Source organism: Ornithodoros turicata, chromosome 6, assembly GCF_037126465.1.
Source record: "Ornithodoros turicata isolate Travis chromosome 6, ASM3712646v1, whole genome shotgun sequence".
NCBI lineage: Eukaryota > Metazoa > Arthropoda > Arachnida > Ixodida > Argasidae > Ornithodoros > Ornithodoros turicata.
Window position 1 is genome coordinate 70,476,592 of NC_088206.1, and position 22,111 is coordinate 70,498,702.

Genomic DNA, 22,111 nt, shown 5'->3' on the forward strand with positions numbered 1-22,111 from the left:
TTCTTTTTCAGAAGCTGCAAATATTTTAATGTAGTGACGAGACATAGCAGCTAGATAAAGCGTTTTCTTTTTCACATATTAGCAACACTCGTAGAACTAATGAATAGTTATAGAACTAACTGCGTGTAATTAAATTTATGTAGCTGATTGCACTCGACAAGCTTGTCACATGGCATAATCGCCGTGCTTCGGAAATCGTGGAACACGGTTTGAGACGACCTAGAAACCCAAGTACTTTTCCCAAACCTTCTGCAACTCGGTTCCACCGAGCCGGGCAAGGTAAAGCTCCTTCAGCCTTCTTTCCTGATCCGCGCTCAACTGATTCTTCCAGTCCCCCACGACCCCCTTCCTGAAGAAATTCCTGCTGGGACCTTTAGGGTTCTCCCAGTCACCGATGTCTTTGTCATCCACGTCCTCGTCGGGCACGGCAGTCTTTTTAAGACTCGTAAACGACGTCTTCTCGACGACTTTTTCCAGAAGACCAGGATCGGATCGCAGACGGCTTCCGATCTCCTTAGCGTTTACGAAGTCCGCGATCTTGAGGACTTCTGCGGCCGTGTCCTCCAGCAAGTGCTCGAAGTACAAAAGGTGCACGTTGGGGTCGTTGCGGTGTTCGTACCAGGACAAGATGTGGTCGAAGTACGACCCGTATGGGACGTCGCCGGTCATGAAGGACTCGAAGAAAGCGTCGAACTTGTAGTCCTCTGAAAGGCCCGCAGAAAGCCAGTTTCTCTTGCGCATGTGGTAGAAGGAGACTGCAGAGTCGAACGGGTTGCGGACCACAACGACGTATTTGGCTTCTGGATGATAGGGAGCCATGTGGAAAGGCAGGTGGTGTTTCATCAGGCGGGGTTCAGGTAGCTGGGCCAAAGGTTCTGTGCCAACCTGTGGAAAGATCCAGCACGGGATTTCAAGGGGCGACTCTCTCTGCGGTGATGGCAGCCAACTGGCACTGTACGATATTCACCTCAGCCAAAAAAAAAAACGCACTCGTCACAAACGCAACGCTGTGTACTATATACATTCCTCGCACCATAGTCACTGCCAGTACTAATACTTCCACCGATACTTACCCAGTCAATCATTGGCACGTGCTTATGCAGCAGGTCGGTCAAGGTGGGTACGCCCTCGCCAGACGCGAGTTTGTCAAGATTGTGCAAGCACCACACCACATACTGCACCCACGTTGTGCCGCACTTGATGTACGTCGATACGAAGACATCACCTGCTCGAGGTTTGTAATCGAGCGCTTGACACACAAACTCAGGGTTGAACCCCGGCGGAAACCGAAACCCGCGTATCATGAGGCATTTCCCGTGCGACGTGGTCTCGATGAATGACTCCGTCATGGCGACTTCCTGTTGTTTACTAACGCGGTTTCAATCTGTTATACTCCAGCGCAGCACTTCGGGCGACCCCACTTACGATCTCCCGTCGTTTTAACGGAACGAAAAGATTGTCGTCTGTTTGCAGGTCGTATCTTGAACCTGCGCTCAGTTCAAGGTTCGCCTGATTAACGTCGTCTGCTTTACAAGCAGGGCGCGCTGGAATGCGCACATTTTTTTACCAGCTACGACGGTGTCGCCATCTATTACTTACTTCATGAAGCTTTTGTAGACGTGTTTTTTTTTTTTCTGCACGGCCTTCGAAGTCGCACCGCTGCCGAAGTGGATGCTCAGTCGATGTGAGCTATGTGGTGATGAGTGCAGATATATCACAGAAGTACAACCAAAGTATAGTCAGATGAGGAAGTCGTCCAGCAGGTAACGCATGCAACTGGGTATCACAAATCAGCGATTGCGTGGAAATATAATATTGGTCCAGAACAGTCTTGGGTAGTAACTAAGTTACTTTTAACTTGTAACTGTAACTAGTTACTTTTGGGGGTAACTAGTTACAGTAACTAGTTACATTTCCAGAAAAATAGCTTTTAACTGTAACTAGTTACTATTTCTGTGAATGTAACTAGTTACTCAAATAAATGTCCTTCCTTTTTTTCTTTCACCTACCTTCCCCTACTTCCCCCTAACGGTGTCTCCCTTCCTTTTATCCGTAATCAGTATGTGCCCCCTGCCTTGGGCTCTTAACCAAGCAGGGAATTCCAGCTTTGCGAAGAGAAATTAGTTGAAGTTAGTGACCCTCAACGGTCCGAGTGAGTCATATGTGAGCAATAGTGTTGCTGCCCTTGCACGGGATCCTGCCTCCTGTGGATATGGACAAGGGAATGATTATACACAAAGAGAAACTTTCCGGTCAGCTCACTTGCGCTCCGACCAGTGCAATGGCTAATCCTGCTCCGGTTGTTTCTATCATAAAGCTTCCGTAGCCGCTCAATGAAGCAACCTTTGAGTTTTTCTTTTTTACCATGGGAGGACGAGAATAATTTAATTGTAAGGTGCAAGCTATGGAATAAGACGTACTCTGCAAACAGGACATCAATTTCAAACCTGAAAAAGCATCATGAGGCGAGTTCCTTGTTCTTGTGTATGTCTCTCCCTCTACACGCTATAAACGCGTGTCACCGTGCTCTTCTTTTTCACCGCGATGCGCCAGGTCGCATGCACGTGTCGTATTTCTCCGTGTGGAATAACCGTGTTTTAACTTATACTGCTTCTGGTTCAATGGAAGACGACTTTCATCGCTCTTCAGTAAATGTAAATAAGTGTATGTTTTTAACAATTGTATCACCCTCTCACGGTCGTTTTTATAAAAAGTAACTGTAATGTAACTGAGTTACTTTCTCTCGGTAACTGTAACTGTAACTAGTTACTCGACCAAGAAAGTAACTATAACTGTAACTTAGTTACTATTTTTGGCAGATAAACTGTAACTGTAACTCAGTTACTTTTTAGAAGTAACTTACCCAAGACTGGTCCAGAATATATCACATGCTAAATAATAACCAGTTCATCAGAATACAATTTGTGATGGTTAGTGACCACTTCTTGTGTGAGACGTTCATTTATTCAGCAAAAAGAAAAAAAAGAAAAGAAAAATCTACCAGACTAGACTGTGTATATGCTTCAACAATATCACATTATCCGCGCGGACTCTTTTTCTCCATGGCCGCGGTCAGACACTACGAGTATGTAAAAGTTGAACAACCTTTGTAATAACGAGCAGTTTTAAAGGAACATTTTCTTGACTCATCTTCAGTTCCCGTTCTAAAAGCCAAGGTACTTGTACCAGACCTCGTGCATCTCCGTGTCTCCGAGCCTCCTACAGTACACGTCCTTCAGTCGTCTAACCTGCTGTGGACTCAGATGGTTCCTCCAGTCCCCAACAATCCCTTTTCTGAAGAACGTCCTCAGTATTGACGGACCGAGCACGGTCCTCCTACCATCTGGAACACTCGTCTCAGCTTCCTTCAGGGCCACTGCCTTCAACGTTTGGAACGATGTGCTTTCCTTGACCATCTCCAGGAGGTCACCGCCTCGCCGTAGGCGTCTGCCAGCTCCGTCTGGATCAAGAAAGTCCGCCAGCTTGAGTATCTCGTTCGCGGTGTCTTCCAGCAGCACCTCGTAGTACATGAAGTGGACGTTGATGTCGTTCCGGTGCGCGTACCAGGACAGGACGTGGTCGAAGTAGGAATCGAAGGGGACGTCGCCTTCCATAAACGACTCGAAGAAGGTGTCGAAGTCGTAGTCTGATGGAAGACCTGCGGATGGTCCGTGGTTCTTTTGCATGTGGTAGACGGAGACGACGCAGTCGAAAGGGTTACGTACAACGTTCACGTATTTGGCCTCGGGATGATAAGGTGATTTGTTGAAAGGAAGGTGGTGTTTCATGATCCGTGGGTCGCGCAGTGTCGCCAGTGGTGCCGTGCCCACCTGGGTTTGGAGGAAACGATGCCTGGTATTGGTCTGTGCTTGTTAACGTTCTCAATCGCATGTCTGAAGCTTTCCTAACGAGGAGACGCAAAAGCATGAGGGTTTGTCTTTGCTATGACTAAGTCGCGAAACAAACACAATCTGCTCTGGAAGACAATGATCATGCTCCACGTACGTACGTAATAATATTCACAATCACCACGGGATTGAATCGCAACAATCTGAGTACCTCCAAAGTGTTCTTTACCCGAATAAAAGCCGCACCCTGTTTCGGCGCGCCGACCTTCCGCAGCTGCGTCACGTATTCATAGGAACTGTGCCTTCACGCGATAGGCCTGACGTACGCACGGGTGAGGAGGAAATTTCACGTTGCCTGGGAAGGCCAATTATGGGGCCTCGTAAACGCCGCTTTCGGGGTAATTTTGTCCGGAAGTTCCGAAATGAAAGAAGATGTACATCTGGCCAAGTGACTACTACCACGCGCGACGTTACCTCTACATAGTTTTGCGGTTTCAGTTTCGTCTAACTTTCGCCCAAGTGCGGTGTGGAGTTATGAGTCTCCTCTTGCGGAATTTAAACGGCATTTCTGCCTCAATTTTCACAAGAGCTATCCTTTAATGTAATTTTCAGAAAACAAACGTTCATTCTCCCAAAATTGTTTACGTACGGCCAGTTACTCTTCCAAACCATCCACGGTATCGTGCAAATTGTTAATTCTGTGGATCCGTCAAGCAAGCTGAACATTGGCATATAGCGTACCTTTTTATAGCCGTATCGTACGTTATCACTGTCTTGGCAGTGTCAACACAGTCGTTTGATAACAGCGCAGCCTCTGCGCTCAACGCAACCAAGATGCAGCCCAGCAACGTGACAAGCATGACAGGGTACACTGTAGCTAGCTATAACAACGACTAACAAGATGGAAAAAAATGGTAGCCTCACCCATTCAAGAAAGGGCACTTCTTTGTTGAGCAGGTCATTCAACGTTGGCACGCCGTGTCCTGCTTGAATCTTGTCCAGGTTGAACAGGCTCCACAAGATGTACTGAAGCCAAGTGGTGCCACATTTTGGGTAAGTTGCTACGAATATATCTCCGGGACGCGGCTTATATTCGAGCACTTGTTTTACGAGTTCGCCCTTGAAGAAGCGAGGTACGCGTATTCCGCCGACACTAATTAAGATGGGGTTGTCTTCTGCTACTGTAACGGACGCCATACTTGCTCAAGTGTCGTCTGCGTTGTAATCGCGCGTCGATAACGTGGTTCCTTCGAACCTTCTTCCGCGTCACGAGTGTGTTTACCTGATATAAATGCAGGTAAGCTTGTCCCGACTTTCTCCGTTCGAAACTCCACGTTGTGCTGCGAGTCCTCGCGTTTGTCATGTCACTTCCTGTGAAGCCAATCCAATCCAGTTGCTCTATAGCTGGGTCGCTGAGAGTGAGCAGGCGACAGGACGCCTGTTGCGACCGTTAACGATAGCAGCGACGAGAAATAAGCGAAAATAATGACTTCCTGGTGTCTGTTATGAACGTTGTGCGTCCTAAGACCGCTATTGATACGCGTTTCTTCGGATGCAGCGCTGGCACCGCAGCGTGTACACAGAGCGAGATTGTAGCAGACGACAAAAACGGAACGCGGCGAAAAACCACATTAATATTAGCAAATGAAATGAGAACAGGTTGGGGCCGGTCTTGCGGTCGCGAATGCAGTATGTGCCAAAAAGGAAAGGAGCCGGAGAGAGAAATTTTCCCCGACAGTCGTAATTAAATTAAAGGCATTATGGAGCGTTATTGAGAGCTCGTCGCGGAAATATTCGCACAGACACATCTTTACTGAAGGCAGTCACTCGTTACACGTTAATAGTGGATCGGAACGTGGTGAGTGTGCCGTTGATAAGGAAGGTCCTTTATATATTTCGAACAGGGATTTTTTCTTCTGCTGGGCATATGATAGTGTCGATTCGCAACACTGCTTCAATCTATCCTCACCGGATTTTCCACTTTTCGTCCGTCATTTTTTTTATGTTATTATTAGTCGTGTATTTATATTTACAACATAAAGTACCAAGTACGCATTCGTGTGTAAATGATGTATTTAACATTCATAAAATCCAGAAAGATAACATGGTAGTGGCAAAAGAAAAGGAAAGGGCTCGTGGGGGCTACATTGGCTAATATGAGATGAGGTAGATATCCATGTAGGTCAGCCCAAATACATATTGACTAACTCAGTCAAAATAAAAACACACCAACAATGACAGTGAAGAAATCTCCTTTACGGGAGGGAGTGATGTTTGAGGAGGGTGCGACGGACACACACTACAATGCGCAGAACATATTTTGACAATCCACGAATGTAAGCCTCTTACGGAAACGAAGGAATCCTTTTATATGTAACCTCCTCTCTGAAAAATTTAGATGACCATTGTGGTGTGTGCATTCGTGAAGCTTCCTGAACCTCAAGGAAATTTACTTAGTGTCACTATCAAACCAGCTACCTCGTTACATTATTCTTCGTTCAAGAAAAACAATCCGACCTTACAGTTTGCTTACTGCCGTCAGGAAGTGGCTATGTCGTATCATAAAACTGATCAATATGTACACCTTCTTAACAATTACCACAAGAGGGCTAATGAAGGCAGTCCCTCCATACGGCGTACAGATCCGTGTCAGCCATACGGTCTTCGTACGCTCTCTTCAGCTGCTTTAGCTGTTCCTCACTGAAATAATTCTTCCAGTCACCTACGACGCCCTTCCTGAAGAACTTAATGTCATTATGTCCTTTAGGCTTATCAATGTTCTCTTTTCTTTCTTCCCGAAATGCATTTGCCTTGAGACTCTGAAACGACGTCGCCTCGATGACCTTCTGAAGAAGTGCGGGACAACTTTGAAGTCTTCGAGCCGCTCCAGAGGTATCGAGGAAGTCTGCGATCTTCAAGATCTCCCCGGCCGTGTTTCGCCGCAGTTGTTCGTAGCAGAAGAGGTGCACGTTGGGTTCGTTGCGGAGGTCGTACCAGGACATGACGTGGTCGAAGTAGGATCCGTACGGCAGGTCGCCCCTGAGGAAGTCGTCGAAGAAAGCGTCGAAGTCATAGACCCTCGGAAGACCCGTGCGTTCCGAATGGTTCTTGCGGTGGTGGTAAAATGACACTGCGCAGTCGAACGGGTTTCGGGCGATGACCACGTACTTTGTGCCGCGTGAGAACGGAGCGTGAGTGAACGGAAGGTGGGTCTTCATCAGACGTTGTCCCGGGAAGATCTTCTTCAGGTTCGTGGTGCCAACCTGTGAGCAAATTAGACATAGGCGTCATTCTTTAACGTTATTATTCCATTATTATGTTAAAGGGCCACTCCGGACTCAGAAAACAGCGTTTATTTTATTTAGACCATGAGAAGAAGGTGCCTCGCGAAGTTTCAATCCTGTCTTACGTAACGCTGCGCATTTCTGTCAATTTTTGAAGATCTGCTGAGCCTCCACAAGTTTCGGTGACGCGAGGAGCGAGTGACGTAATCATTAGCCCGCAAATTGCAATGATGTCATGTTCTGGAGGGGCACTCGTCTCCTAGCAACGACGCCGGCGTTCGGAGAGGGTCACATGGTGGAGAAGTCACGCGAGGCTGACCGAAAAACGCGAAAATGGGAGTGATTTCTCTCTGCCTTTGTGTTTTCTCCAAGATCGGAGCGGTGGGATGGTATATGTCACGTGGGGCTCCGCTCACGGAGTGCAAAAAGTGAGCCGCCCGGAAGACGCGAAGGGAAACAAAATTGCCAGATGAGAACTGGGCGCTGCCTCGGAGCATAACATGACGTCACAGTTCTCAAAAATAAAAATAAATTTTTTCTTTAGGTTAGGTTTCACGTAGAGCCAAAATATTTTGAAAGAATGTAAAGTGAGCGAAGAAGATTTCAGTAACATAACTTTGGTCATCAATCAATTGATATACAAAGCTAATTTTTCATGAACGGTCTCGTTGGATTAGTTGGTAAGGTGCCCACCTACTAATACTAAGGTTGCTGGTTCGAACCCGGATGACCTGCAACGTAGTGGCATGTTGAGAGTCGCTGACAAACGCACGGTGAGCCTGCGTCCTTTAGATTTCGTTGAACGCTAAAGAGCTGTCAGTGGACAAAATTAATTCAGCGCTCGGCCACTGCGGCGGCGCTCGTCAGTATCACAGTTGTCTGGCGACGCAGAGCCGCTAGTAGACCTTTTTACAAAAGCGAGCGCCACCTGTGGCACGCAAAGGCTCATGGGAACTTTGAGCGCCTTGAAGCATTACTAGACTCTTACTAGGTCTCTTACAAAGTTATATTTTGGTGTTGAATTTGTATCGGTAGATGGTGGTGGTGGTGGTGGTGGTGATAGGGCTTGCCGTTTTCGGCCTCACGTATGTGGGCAACGTCACGACTCACGCCCTGGGGGAATGTGCGTCCTGGGCCGACTTCTAAGGGAACTGTGCCGACATATGTCTGAATCGGTAGAGCACCGCCAACTGGCTACAATCTGGCCAATCACGCCCGATATGGTCTGTGGAGATGATCCCTCTTGAGCTATTATCTTATCGTTTTCGGACCACCTCGTGGCGAGCCACCTTCACGAGTCACGACCCTGAACCTAGCTCCTGTGGTCCTGACAAGATGATATCTCCGCATAACTAAAACGTGTTACCTTACCCATTCCAGCAGCGGCACATGCGTGCAGATGATCTCGTCCAACGTCGGCAACTTCTCGCCCGCGTCGACCTTGTCCAAGTTGAAGACGCACCAGACGATGTACTGCAACCAGGTGGTGCCGCACTTTGGGTAGGAAGCGACGAAAACGTCTCCCGGCTGCGGCTTGTAAGCGACGGCTTCGGCCACGAACTTCTGGCTGAAGAACCCGGGAATTCTCAGCCCATTGACGAAGTGGCAGATCTCTTGGGGAGGCATCGTTGGATCGACGGGACTGGTGGAGCAGGAAGGTAGGCGTGGTGTGTATTTGTCCCATAAACATGAAACGCTATATAGCTGCCGAGCAGGTGGTATCTGTATAGCATCGTCACGTCGTAGTTTACAACCGGCCTCTGTGTTGTATAAACGTACGGCGGATCTCGTAAGGATTGCTGTTGACAGATACAGAAACAACAAAGTGATATTGTTGTTTATGACAAAGCAAAATGACATGGCTGTTCATGACGAAGCAAGGTGATATCGTTGTTTATGACAGAGAAAGGGGGACATGGCTGTTCATGACGAAGCAAGGTGATATTGTTGTTGATGCCAAAGGTAACATCGCTGTTGATGACCAAGCAGTGTATAGTTGGCGATGTCACGCCGCTCTTCCAGAAGCTGAGGTGGTGGTTGTGGACAAAATTCATACTCACTATACAGGTGGTTGCCTATATGGGCATTTTTCGGGTCTTTCATATGGCTATAGCAAAAGTTCCAATTAAACGCACTTTGGCATACCATATAGACTTGCAGCTTTCATATTACAGATATAACGTCGATATACCTAGCAGCTTCTCGACTCGCAAATCATGCACTTCCAAATGGAGCAACGAAAAATAGACTAGCATGCGCAGTGCAGTCGAAGCTCGGCGAATTTTTTTTCGAATTCGAAGCTCAACAGGCTCGTGAAATCAGCAAATGTGATATAGAAGTTGATGACAAAGCAATGATGGATAGCACTGCATGTCTTGAGATGTGGAAATGAGGCGCCACTGAGGCTAGCGATCTTTCTTTCTCTCTTTTTTTTTTCTTTTACCAATCAATCAATCGTTCACGCGTTACTAAGGTGACTCAGGTGACTACGATCATTTTATTTATGATTCAGGTATATATAAGAACAGCATAACACGAGCGGATGATTGCTGAATTGGATCACTGTATATATATGCTAAGGAACGTGGGATAACGCGAGAGCGCTTTATTCCGCATCAGTGCGCGCGCAATAAAGTCGTGAACAGGCGACACTTGCGCAGAATGTGTGCATGAAAACTATGTATGCTCTATCAGGCCCTAATTCAGTCTCGGCTGAATTATTGTGCTCTTGCGTGGGGATCTGCATCCAGGACGTCCCTTCAGCAGCTGTACGTCCTGCAAAAGCGTGCTCTCCGGACAATTGAAGGCGTACCATACGGTGCTTCTGCCACACCCCTATTCAGCAAATACCGCATTCTGCCTGTCTTTCAGCTCTATGCCTATCGCCTCGCACTGTGTTACAAACAGTCACTCATAGCCGAGAACGATCTGTTAGGTATAGGACACGTCCGCGAAAACACACGACCCTATCATTCTTGATCCCCTGACCTTTTTTTGTACCCTTCTCACGCTCGGGATATGGTACCCAGAGACTGCTCTTATACTTATATAGTCTCTTATAGAGACTGCAAGTCACCATACCGCGTCTACTAAATGTCCTTCATAATCATAATGTCAATGTGCGAACCGCATTTAAGAAGACGATGCGTGACAATACGTTCTGTATTGTTTGACCCCCAAGCTCGCGTTCTCATCACCAAGCCTGCCCAAGCAGCAAAATGTACTGAAAGTCGAGTGCAATAGGGGTGGACGGGTTGGTGGAAGGCCTTGAACAAACTCTTGAAACTAAAGAACATTGATAAGACACATACCGTCCACACCTATTGCACTCGACTTTCAGTACATTGTGCTGCTTGGGTGCGTTCCCTTTATCATATCTATGTGTCTACTTCTCTCCTATTCTTTTTCTTTCTTTCTTCCTCGTTGTTTGCCCTGTAAACATAAGAGTAGGCCTGCGTGAGGAACTACACATATGCACTTATTTGTCTATATAATGTGTTGTGCAATTGAATGTACATGTAGTGAAGTGTAAGCGAATGTATATGTAGCCGCTGGTGCTGGGGGGCCAAGGTGCTCTTCAAGCCTGAATAAGGCCTTTTTTACCTCGGTCCCTTCACCCAGTAGGGTGAAAACAAGAAATAAAATAAATGTAGAACATGAGTTATTTATCGAGTCAACTCAGGTGCGTAGGCCAGGTGGGGGTGCAAGGCCCCGGATGTCGTACCTTTGGTAGTGCATTTGGGAGAGGGAAAGAAGGGGAATCCATGTAATATTCCCCTCCTCCGAAACATTTTTCTGGCTGCTACCCTGTGTCAGTGCAGTTTAGTTCATCACACAGCTCCGGGGTTACAGAACGCTACCAAAATCACGTTTGGGCGGAGGCAGACACGTACAAGATGCTCAAAAATGTAGTTCAGATAAGATAATAAATACTGACGTTAGAAAATTAAAGTGATTAAGATAGAGTACGAAATGATTCAAAAGTGTTTGAAATACAATTAAGATTCTATCATTCCTTGAACGCAAAAAGTCACCAGTCACTGGTCAATGCGGCAAGTCGCCGCTATGTGACATGAATCACTTAAACCCTGCGTACTACGCAAGCCGTCCCTGTGCGATAGGAATCATCTAAACACAAGTCCCAAAAAGATGACAAAGAGATACCACATAACTCCACTGAGTATATGTGACCCAGAACAAAGCAAACTTTTAACAGTTCCCTGATAGGCGAGGTCAGAATTCGGAGTTACCGCGTCAGGGCACACATAATAGAACCCTCACTCGCTACGGATTAGTACACACGGGCAAGATCTCTAAATGGAGACTTCCAAGAAGGGCCAATGTCCTGGTCAAGATTTCAAGTCAGATCAAGGTCCGAGATCAAGATGATCAAGGTTCGAGGGACCCAGTACATTTGCACTCAACGAGCAGGACAATGGAAAGACGAGACACAGACAGTTCGAGAAGGAGATATATGCATCTCCCAAAATATGTAATTAGAGTATTGAGTAGAAAATACCATAAAATGTATTTTAAATAGAGTACAAATACACGGAACAAAAAGTATTGAGTAGAGTACCCAAATACCGCAAATCATATTTAAAATACAGTATTTTAAATACAATACTCCATCCAAATACCTACAAGTTTGAGCGGAGGTCCCGCCTTCCTCGAGACTCCGTGAGACGACGTATAGTTTGGTTTCCGACGCGAGAATTCACGAAAGTCATTAAAAAATATATAAAGAAATCAGGAAACTACACAATGCAGGGAATTCGGATTACCTCCCATTTTCGGTGATAAATTCTTCCGTGATCTGGATTCGTCGGTGACGAAGCGGAGTGCGGAGAGACATGTTCTTCTTCTGTATTGAACTCTGTAGATGAACGGACGAACTGTTGGGATGGATCGTTATATGTATTCGTACTATCTTACATCGACTACGACACCGCAGGAAGATAGCATCGGCATGTTCTTATTGTTAGTTAAAGTGTTCTCTCCTGGGTCGTTGTGTCTGTTGATATTAGATATCGTCGTCAATTGGACTTGCTTTGCGACATTGTCTCTTGACCAACGGCTTGTTCTTGTATCGTCGGAACGTGACCATTGGCGGATGAGATAGCGCCCCCCCCCCCCCCCCCCGATGTATGACATAATCAGGTGAGCTCTGGTAGTTTTCCAGGAAGTATCAGCCGTTGACACTAAAAATGTCCGACGCGATTTAAGCGAAAAAGCGAGAGCAAGAAAAAAAAAAAAGCCAAAGCTGACTGCTTTGACGCTTATTTATTTATTTATTTATGTAAGTACTTCAAAAGCCCTAGCGGGCGCTATACGTAAGAGGGGACAACAAGGAAATGTACAGAATCAATACGTATGAATTGGAAATAAATAGTTACATTATGTAAAATGCAGGAATGAAGTAACAATACGAACACACAACATTATATGGGGTGATTGACATAACATCAAATTACATGTACTTAACAATCATAATGATAACGAAGGCTAGTTAGAACATAGTAACCCGGTTATATTAAAGAAAAAAATACTGGCAAGTTATTTTCTAAACGGGTTGTGATCAGTGACAATGACTAGCGACTGGGGTAGATCGTTCCAATCGCAGATGGTCTCCGGAAAAGATGAATGGGAGTAATGGGCAGTGCAGGAACTGAGACGCTGTAATCTAAAAGAATGATCTGATCGTGGTGAACTCGTGGTCGCTCTGTAAGTTTATAACTTTGTGATGTTATAATGACATCATAATGTTTGAGCTCATAACTCAAATGCGACCGACTGTGACACTCGCTGCAGGCACCTCCGCCATGCAGTGAGACGACCGCGGCAGAGGTCAGGTGATTACAAGAACGAATAGCAATGGTCGATGTGCTCGTGTCGTCTGCGTCTTGTTTTAGACGTTCCTGTTCCTTTAAAAAAAGATAATTTACGACAGTTGTCACTTTGTGGCATGCAATGAAGAATTATGTTACCGATGCTAATTAACTTTCCACCAGTGAGGTGGCCGCGGCGGTAGTCACGTGCTCACAGGAACCAATAGGAACGTCCGAGACGCCTGTGCCGTCTGCGTGTTGTTTTGGACGACCCTGTTGTTTAAAAAAACAGGGAATTGCGCGAGAGGAGTTGTCACTTTGTGTCACGCACTAGGGAATTACGCCATGGAAAATTTTTCGGCTGGTCGTGAAAAACAACAGCAACAAAACAACAAAATCAAAGAAAGACAGTACACGCATTGAGTACTTCTGCTTGTGCGCCGGAAGCCAACTTCAGATAACACCGCAAGCGCCCTGCTGTAGTTGATGATGCCAAAGGTGAATGACGACAAAGGCTTTCTCAATTCCCCTTCCTTTGTCCAAAGTCTTTCGAAAGTCTTCAGGGCGCGTGGCCAAGATGATGTAAGGCGTTGAACAAGAACTGACGCCAGGCTCAAGGTACGCTCGCCACCGCAGCCGTTGAACAGTCTCATCGCATTTGCCAACTTTCAAGTTTAGTTTAATAATGTGTCGTCGAAGCCCAGACCTTACTTTATTTTGCTTCTCCCATTTACACGGAATGGCCAGACGCAAGGAGGCTTATTGTCGGTAGCACAGTTCGGGGTAACTCGTTACTGTAACAATGTTCATTTTTTGGTAACTTGTAACTTACCGCGGTACTTTTGCGCCGTGGTACCTTTCAGGTAACTTTGCCCAAGTCAGTTAAGGTAAGTTCCAAGTTGCTTTTAACTCTCTTTTCATTCACGTCCACATATTTTCTTGATTTCTCTCCGGTTCCTTCATGGCATTTTTGCCATAAAACGTGATACTGAATCAATGACAGTGTTTCATTCAGGAAGTAAGAACCGCGGCCATTGAAATGAAGCCGAACCATTGTGCGCCCACAGGGAGTAAGATGCAAATCGTTCAAATAGACCTCTACCAGAGAAATGTCATCATGACGTTGGTAGACAGACTGAAACCGAAACAAATTGGAAGGAGAGGGCTGGGTTTCACGAACGGGTACTTGTTCGCTGCCTCCCATTGAAAGAAAAGCAGGACCGAGGGTCACGTCCCTTTGAGGGACCATATTCGTAATCCCCTCAAGACCTTAGCTTTCGGGCGCGATTTTGTTCACCTCTAGCTTCGAGCGTATAGTTCAATTCTACCAAATTCGTGGCGCTGTCGAACACTATGATGTCATTTGTTTGCAAACAGGGAGAGGTCTATTGTTGGACATAAACGAAAACGACCTAAGCGCGTTGCACTCCTCCGCAGGCAACCCAAGATCTAACTCAATTGCTCACGTGCGCTGCACCTGCATAATGCTATTTTGTGTCGGAAGTAACTTGGAAGTAACTCGTTCTTCTTTTTTAAGTAACTCAGTAACTGCGAGTTACATTTCAGGCTGAATAACTTCGTTATTAGCTTAGTTACATTTCTCACACGGTAACCTAACTTGCAACGAGTTTTTTTTTTTGACGGGTAACTTCTCTCAATCTATAGTCGGTAGACCCAACGTAACTGAGACGTCCTCATGCATTTCCAACAGTCTTTCCGGATCAGCGTCGGACAGTTACCCCTGCTGTGGGTACACGGCGTATACTGTAGTCTTTGACGTTTATGCCACGTGCGAAGGAAGCTTCATCCGAACTTTGAACATGTCCTCAGCATTTGGCCCTTGTCACCATGAGCTTTCACCGTAGCAATCTTTCAAATGGCATAGTATTTTCCCCCAGTTGCACGAAAGTTCTTGCTGCATGTTATTTTGGCGAGAACCTCAAGCTGTATCGCTAATGGAGGGAACAGTGGTAATGGACCATTTCCGACAACACGTATGCGCATGCCCAGCCCTTGAGTCCGCCATCTTTGAGCGGAAAACATCGCCATGGACCCACCTGCGGGCGACTGTCATGTTCATTGTGGGGAGATAATCGGTTTCAAGGTCACGCGGACGTTTGAGGTTTGGTAATGAGTACAATGCACTTTCACTGGATTGGATTGGATTGGATTGGAAAAGAAAGAAAAATATGGAGAGGTTAGTCCCGACCCAGTCAGAACTGGCTACTCCAAAACGCGTTTGTTGGTAAACAAAAAGAAAGAAAAAGGTCAGCTACGAAAAATAGGACAAACAAACAAACAACCAAGCAGGATAAAGCATAAAGGAAGACGGGGGAAAGGAAAGGGGGAGACGTTCGACGCCGAGAATCACTCACTGCACTTTCACTCTTTCCGCATTTTTCTTCCAATCTTCTATTGCTACTTTCCCACGCAACGTACGTGCCAGTTCGTAAAGCGTCACCATTATTGAGGGGAAAGACACGACGTTCGACATTCCACCGCCAGGGTCGACGCGAATATGGAAAAGGTCCATTGCAGTGGCGGGTTCCCCAGCGCATACGCCCCGCCCGATCCCCCGCTCCAGGGCGGCACTCCTTATAGCATCCGTTACTTTGTATCGTTCGGAAATAGAAGCAAATAAAGTCTGGGGTAACCTAGTGCTGGTGGTGGTGGTGGTGGGGGTCGTGGTGGTGACGATGAAAGGGCTCACCGTTGTCGGCCTCACGGAGGTGGGCAACGTCACGACTGACCTAAACGAGATCGCTCAACCGGCGCTCTGCCAATGTGCGTAGAGCAGCCGGCAACACTGAGCTCAGCAGAGACCGTGAAATTTTATTTATCCTTCAGTGCAATACAATAACGTAACAAGTAACGTACATCAAACACTCATTTTCAACTATATACTCTGAACATTTTAAAACTGCGTCTACGCGGCCCCAGCGAAATCCCTTCCCACTTGGTGTCGCCCTTAGAGGCGTCTCCTATCTCGTCCTCTCCGCTTCACTGAGCTTGGAATTTCGGGATATTGTGTGTCTAAATTTGCCGCCCTGCCTTTATACAGTGCTGGAAATAAGTTTATGGAACACGCTCCGGCACATACCTCCCTCAGTGACACGCTGGCAGTGAAGGGTACCTACGGACTTACAAACAGGTGACTGGGGTACCAGGGCGCACGTCCGGAAGTCCGTACGGTCCCGACCGCTGCTGGCGTGTCACATGACAGAAGGAATGCGCCGAAGCGCGTTCCGCAAACTTTTGTCCAGCACTGTACAAAAGACTCAACGGTTTATAAACCTACCAAAAACAGATATCAATTCGGTGCCCGCAAACCTACTCTCAAAGACTTCCCGCAGCCTCTTTTCATGTTGACTGCCGAACCAGTTTCTCCAATCACCGATAACCCCTTTACGAAAGTAGCTCCTCTCCCCTCGCGGTTCACCCTTTTGAGCTTCAACACTGAGCTTCCGAAACGACGTCACATCGACGACTTTGGCCAGGAGTCCAGGACTGGCACGAAGACGCTGTCCCGCACTCAGCGGGTCCAAGAATTCCGCAATCTTCAGTATCTCTCCCGAGGGATCTTCGAGAAGAGATTCGTAGTACACGAAACAGACGTTAGGGTCGTGGCGATGATGGTACCATTGCACGACGTGGTCGAAGTAGTCGTTGTAATACACTTGTCCGGACAAGAAACACTCGAAGAAGTCGTCGAAAGAGACGGGCGAGTAGTAAGTGCCATAGAAGGCACGACAGAAGTGATAGTAGGACGTGAGGCAGTCGAAGGGGTGGCGCACTGTGAAGATGTACTTTGCGTCTGGGTGATATGGCACCAGGTGTCGCGGCAGGTGTGTCTTCATACAGCGTCGCGGCGAAAGGGACTTCAAAGGAGAGGTGCCCTCCTGGAATTATTTGTACAGTGAGACTGCGGACCAGGGATTTCACTACCCCCACCCCCCACTGCATTTTTGCAACACCCCTCCAGAAACATGCGCAGAGAAACTTGCTGCGCACAGATGTCACCATTGTGCCATCTCCCCCCCCCCCCCCCCCAGCAGTGAATCTCTGGGGGGAATCACTGCTGCAGACAGGTCATTATGGAGAGCATTTGTATATGTGGTCGTCAGGTGTCAACACCACCTCGATGGCACCTAATCAATCAATCGGAGTTCGAACATTCACCAACAACAGCCGTACGCTCGTGCCATACTGGTGACGTCAGAAAGACGCAGTCGGACGACTAAGCTCAGTGTACTACGCGTTTTTATGAGGCGGGCACGCAGACAGAAAATATGGCTTGACCACCAGCTAGGGGAACCTGAATTCTCGTACAAAAGCTATCTAATCGAGAACCAAATTGTTTGTATGACACTCAACAAGAACACGATCGCGCTTTCGGGAGTCCGCCGCAAACCGCGCTTGCTTACAGCAGAAATTTTAACACTTTTCGAACGTTCGACCCAATGAACACAATCGCATCAACTTACCCTGTCGATGTAAGGCACGAACTTGTTCATCACATCATTAACGTGCGGGACGTGCTGATTGAGCCCGTCGAGGTTGCACAAGAACCACGCGATGTACTGCATCCACGTGGTACCGCACTTCGGGTACGTCGCCAAGAAGATGTCACCTGGACCTGCCTTGTAGCTGATCGCTTCCTTCAATTTCTCCGGATTAAAATTGTTAGGTAGCAAAATACCTTCGATTTCTATGATGGCCTTACGGAAATCCATGATCGTCCGACCGAATGTTCGGAGCACCCGTGCATACGCCTTGATGGGGAGCTGTCGCACAGCAGTTGTTGCATTCGTCCAAGAGGGTGAAGGTTACACTATAGTGTCCTTGTATGCAGTTCGCGATAGCCTCAAGGCAAAGACAACGAGCACACGTATGTTATCTTGATAAAAGAACTCCCGCATGCCCATTAGTGCTTTATGTGACACGTATCTTACTTGTATGGTCGAGATTAACAGACTGAACAGAATTCGCGTACTGAAGCAACCTGTGTGCATGCTCGCCAAAGAATGCATCTTGAATTTTATTACCGGCCTCGCGATGCAGAAATCTCGATGGAAGGGACCAGTGTGGCAACTTGTTGTTAAAGGAGGAGTGAAAACCCCCTCTACAATTTTTTTTTAAAACAAGGGTGTAATTTACTGTTCCTGTGCAAAAAAACTTCCCCCCTCTCATGCCCCATGAGTAAAAAAAAGAAAAGAAAGAGAACGTCAAGAAAAGACATTGGTTCTGGATCTTCCATTGTCTTGCCCTATCGGACCACATTTTTATCAACTAATCAATCATCCACTCTGTCCAAATATCTCTCGAAGACCTGCTTCATCTCAGTTCCGGCTAACTTCTCTTCAAAGACACGCCTCAGTCGAACTTGCTGTTCCTGAGTAAACTGGTTTCTCCAATCGCCGACGACTCCTTTGCGAAAATGACTGCTCTTCCAGCCCAACTTTGCAACGTCCACGTCGGGCTTAGCCTCGTACGCAGCCTTCTTCAGATTATGGAACGACGTGAGGTCCACCACCTTCGCCAGAAGTCCGGGATCGGCTCGCAGACGGCATCCAAGACCGGAAGGTTCCAGGAAGTCTGCGACTTTCAACACGTGACCCGCGGGATCTTCCAGGAGTTCCTCGTAGTACAGGAAGCAGACGTTGGGGTCGTGCCGGTGCTTGTACCAGGACATGACGTGGTCGAAATAAGAGCCCCAGTACATGTCTCCAGCTATGTAACAATCGAAGAATTCGTCGAAGTCCAGAGCGGAGATGTGCTTCTCGTGCGTAGCCTTGCAGAAGTGGTAGAATGATACGAGGCTGTCGAAAGGATTGCGGACGGCGACCACGTATTTGGCGTCTGGGTGATAGGGTACGTCGTCCCGCGAAAAATGGGTCTTCATGCAGCGGGGTGGGGCTCTCGATAGTACTGGAGCTGTACCTACCTGAAACGGAACGGTGTATGTTTAGGACGATGACATAGTGCGGCTCTTACTGTCTTTGACGTGGCAATTATCAGTCAATCAATCAGATAGAATTTATCGTTAATCAAACAAAATACATACAGTGCATATACAGATGCAGGTCCTATAGTTAAAACTAATAATTATTTAATTAATAATATCTTTAATCAACATTGAGGAACTTCGTCCTCAAGATATAAACCAGTTCGGTGAGTAATGTAAAAGAGAGAAATGTATTATTAACATGATGGGTATACATGTATGATAAGGATGTAATTGTGTTGGGTATGTTACTTTGAGAACGCAGTAAGCGTAACTATGTTTAGCGTAACACAGCTTGAGATGCTGAGAAATTCATGGAGACGACTTCATCATATCTTTGCATGCAACACATTCAATATGCTTTGGCGCCATGATGAAAGTAGTATTGCAGAATATAGGAAGATTTTCAAGGAGGCTATGCAGTCTGCTTCGCAACATGGGGCATGTGCCGCAGAATCAGATATAATATAGTGAAAGTATAATATCTGAATTAGTATGCCAGGAGGGAGCTTTAGGGAACCACATACGGCTTCCCGACTCAGACTCCCTTTCACAGGGCAGCGGGTTGAGTCGTGGAAGGATAAGGTTTACGGTCGGACGACTTTACGGTAGCTGAAACGGGTTCCTTTTCCTTCCTTACTCCTCCTCCTTCTTACTCCTTACTCGAGCGTAATGGCGGCTGTCAACGACGAGTGGCAGTTTCGAAAATGAGCGAGATAAACCGTCAGAGGTTCACGGCTTACGACGACTTACTGCCTTGATGTGCCGTGTGAAAATCCTTTTGAAAACGCTGCCAAATAGTCAGCGATCACGGAATCTGTAAATTCCAAACAGTTGTTCCTGCTAATACCAGACGGCGCTGCCGTTCGTGATACGGAGTAAGGGAATAAGGGAACGGAGTAAGGGAACTCTTTAGTATATCGTACTGTCGTGGCCATTGTTAACCAATCTCCCGTTTCTGTGGCCTCGCTCCGATACGCGCTCCACTGTCGGGGAATAGTGCAAACAGCATTGGACTGTTTGGATTGTCATTTTGGGGATGGCCGGGTGCTGGCACGGTATCACTTGTTGCCAACACGTGTCAAAGGAAACGGCTGAAGCGCAATGAAAGCGCCTGTCTGAGATTTGCCCGAGTGACTTCCTAGGTGGGCTGGGCCTCTTTCACTGCGCTTGTGCCGTTGTTCTTACAGGTGTTGTCAGTAAACGATATACCATACCTGCAACCGACCACCCCCAAGGTGACGGTCGACTGGTCCAATGCTGTTTTCACTGTTCCCCGATAGCCGAGCGCTTATCGGAGCGAGGGGATTGGATAACAGTGGACACGACAGTACATACCATGTTCACGCATTAAACGCAGCAAAACTTTCATCCAGTATCTGTCCAAATCCAACTGCCTCAAACATTCATATTTCACATTAGCAATTAGGAACTGGAACAGCCTTCCTCAGGAGGAATTTGTGTCACGACTTGAGGGCATATATGGGTAGAGCTGTAACAACTAACCTACATTTTGGTATTTTTGCTGTGAACCCCTGATCATCGTGTATTGACACTGTGCGGCTGTACACTGATAAATACTAATTCCGCGTATAATGTGCTTTGATTGATGTGCAAACTTTACTGATTTATCGTTTTAGCTTGACGTATAGCTGCTGCGTTTTAACTCGACTTAGCTCCCCTATATAGTCTTGCTGTGACCTCGAATTTTATTTATTATTCTGCATTGAATGCACTGCGTAGTCGTGTCTTATCGTGTATGTGGTTGCTGGTCCTTCCGTGGCATAGTCGCTAAGATGATCGCTTTCTACGCCGAGACTGGGAGGAGACACGGGTTCGAATCCTCTCACCGGCTGTGCTGTCTGAGGTTTTCCCTGGGTTTTCCAAAGACTTTCCAGACGAATGTCGGCACAGTTCCCCCTGAAGTCGGCCCAGGACGCATACTAAACGCCCCCCTGTCCCCCACTCCTTCCTGCTGTCCCATCTCCATCTCATCGCCGCCCATGACCGCAGCTGCTTCGCGGCGCTAACACGAAATTAATAAAAAGCTAACTGTGCCAGAAGTACAACAAAATAATCATAACCAATAATAATAATACAGTCAAACTCCTTTACAACGAAACTCAGGGGACAGCAAAATAAATTTGCAGTAAAGGTATTTTCGTTAAAAAGGATGTTCATTATTGGACCTATAGGGCTCCAGTGGGACCGCCAAAAAATTTGCTGTAGTGGTATTTTCGTTAAAAAGGTGTTCGCTATAAAGGAGTATGACTGTAATAATATATACGCCTGAACCAAGCTGCAGAAGCCACACCGTCCCTTAGTAAACCGTTTCTGTCTATCTCAGTTCCCGGGCTAACAGGTACGAAAGCAGCATGCATACCCTGTCGATAAACGGTACGATAGTCTGGATCATGTCGTACACGCTCGGAACGCCGCCGTCCAACCTGTCCATGTTGTAGAGGCACCAGACGATGTACTGCAGCCAGGTCGTACCGCATTTTGGGTAGGTCGCGATGAAGACATCTCCCGGACGTGCCTCGTAGTTCAGGGCCTCCCTGACGTTCTCTTCTTCGAAGAACACGGGTACAACGATACCGTCCACGTTTCTGAAACAGTCGCGGAATGTTGCGGCGGATGTCATGGCTCGCGGCTCAACACCTGCACAGCCGCCGAGAACAATGTGGGTTTTCGTCGCGTGGTTATCAAACGGCGTTATCAGAGAGCTTCACGATTGTCCAGCTCCTGTACTTGGCGGAGAAAATGATAACGGCTCGGGGTATCTCGGCTAATGGCTTCAAGCTGTAAGAGTTTCGTCTGCGCTTTGGTTTATGATATGGCTAATGGTTACCCGCTTTTAATGCTTTCCGGAGGCCACGTTAGCCTTGTCACGTGACCGCGGCTCTTCAAAGGTCGGGAGCACGATTGGTGGGTGACGTCGCCGTCAAGACAGCACGTGATGTCTTGATCGGTCGACTTTCGCTATCACTCTTACGGTGACGATGCTCGGAGATCCAGGTACTGTTATTCTGCTGTCGACAGTCGCTGGTTGTTGCCGCGGCGACGCAGAAACACTTCGTGCATATCAACTTATTCGTATGTATTCGTTAAGTATAAGCTTTTATTCGTAGTGTTCTGGTTCGTGCA

At 47.0% G+C, this 22,111-nt stretch overlaps 3 protein-coding genes across 4 annotated transcripts in view; 1 reads left to right on the forward strand and 2 right to left on the reverse strand.

Moving 5' to 3' along the window:
* The window catches only part of LOC135397253 (Kv channel-interacting protein 1-like), a 318,617-nt gene that overhangs the window by 259,086 nt on the left and 37,420 nt on the right, over positions 1-22,111 (forward strand). For both annotated transcript variants that reach the window (XM_064628703.1, XM_064628702.1), the window contains 2 exons: positions 4,806-4,901; positions 8,513-8,790. In XM_064628703.1, the coding sequence (XP_064484773.1) occupies positions 4,806-4,901; positions 8,513-8,790 (374 nt within the window). The remainder of the gene's footprint in view (positions 1-4,805; positions 4,902-8,512; positions 8,791-22,111) is intronic.
* LOC135397255 (sulfotransferase 1C2-like) lies at positions 50-1,533 on the reverse strand. Its single transcript, XM_064628705.1, has 2 exons — positions 1,074-1,533; positions 50-885 (listed from the first exon to the last, which is right to left on the reverse strand). Exons 1-2 carry the CDS (start codon positions 1,347-1,349, stop codon positions 220-222), a joined length of 942 nt encoding a protein of 313 aa, XP_064484775.1. The 5' UTR covers positions 1,350-1,533; the 3' UTR covers positions 50-219.
* On the reverse strand, positions 15,773-21,680 carry LOC135397256 (sulfotransferase ssu-1-like). Its single transcript, XM_064628707.1, has 3 exons — positions 21,348-21,680; positions 17,445-18,904; positions 15,773-16,859 (listed from the first exon to the last, which is right to left on the reverse strand). The coding sequence occupies exons 1-2, from the start codon at positions 21,606-21,608 to the stop codon at positions 18,254-18,256; spliced, it is 912 nt and encodes a 303-aa protein (XP_064484777.1). The 5' UTR covers positions 21,609-21,680; the 3' UTR covers positions 15,773-16,859; positions 17,445-18,253.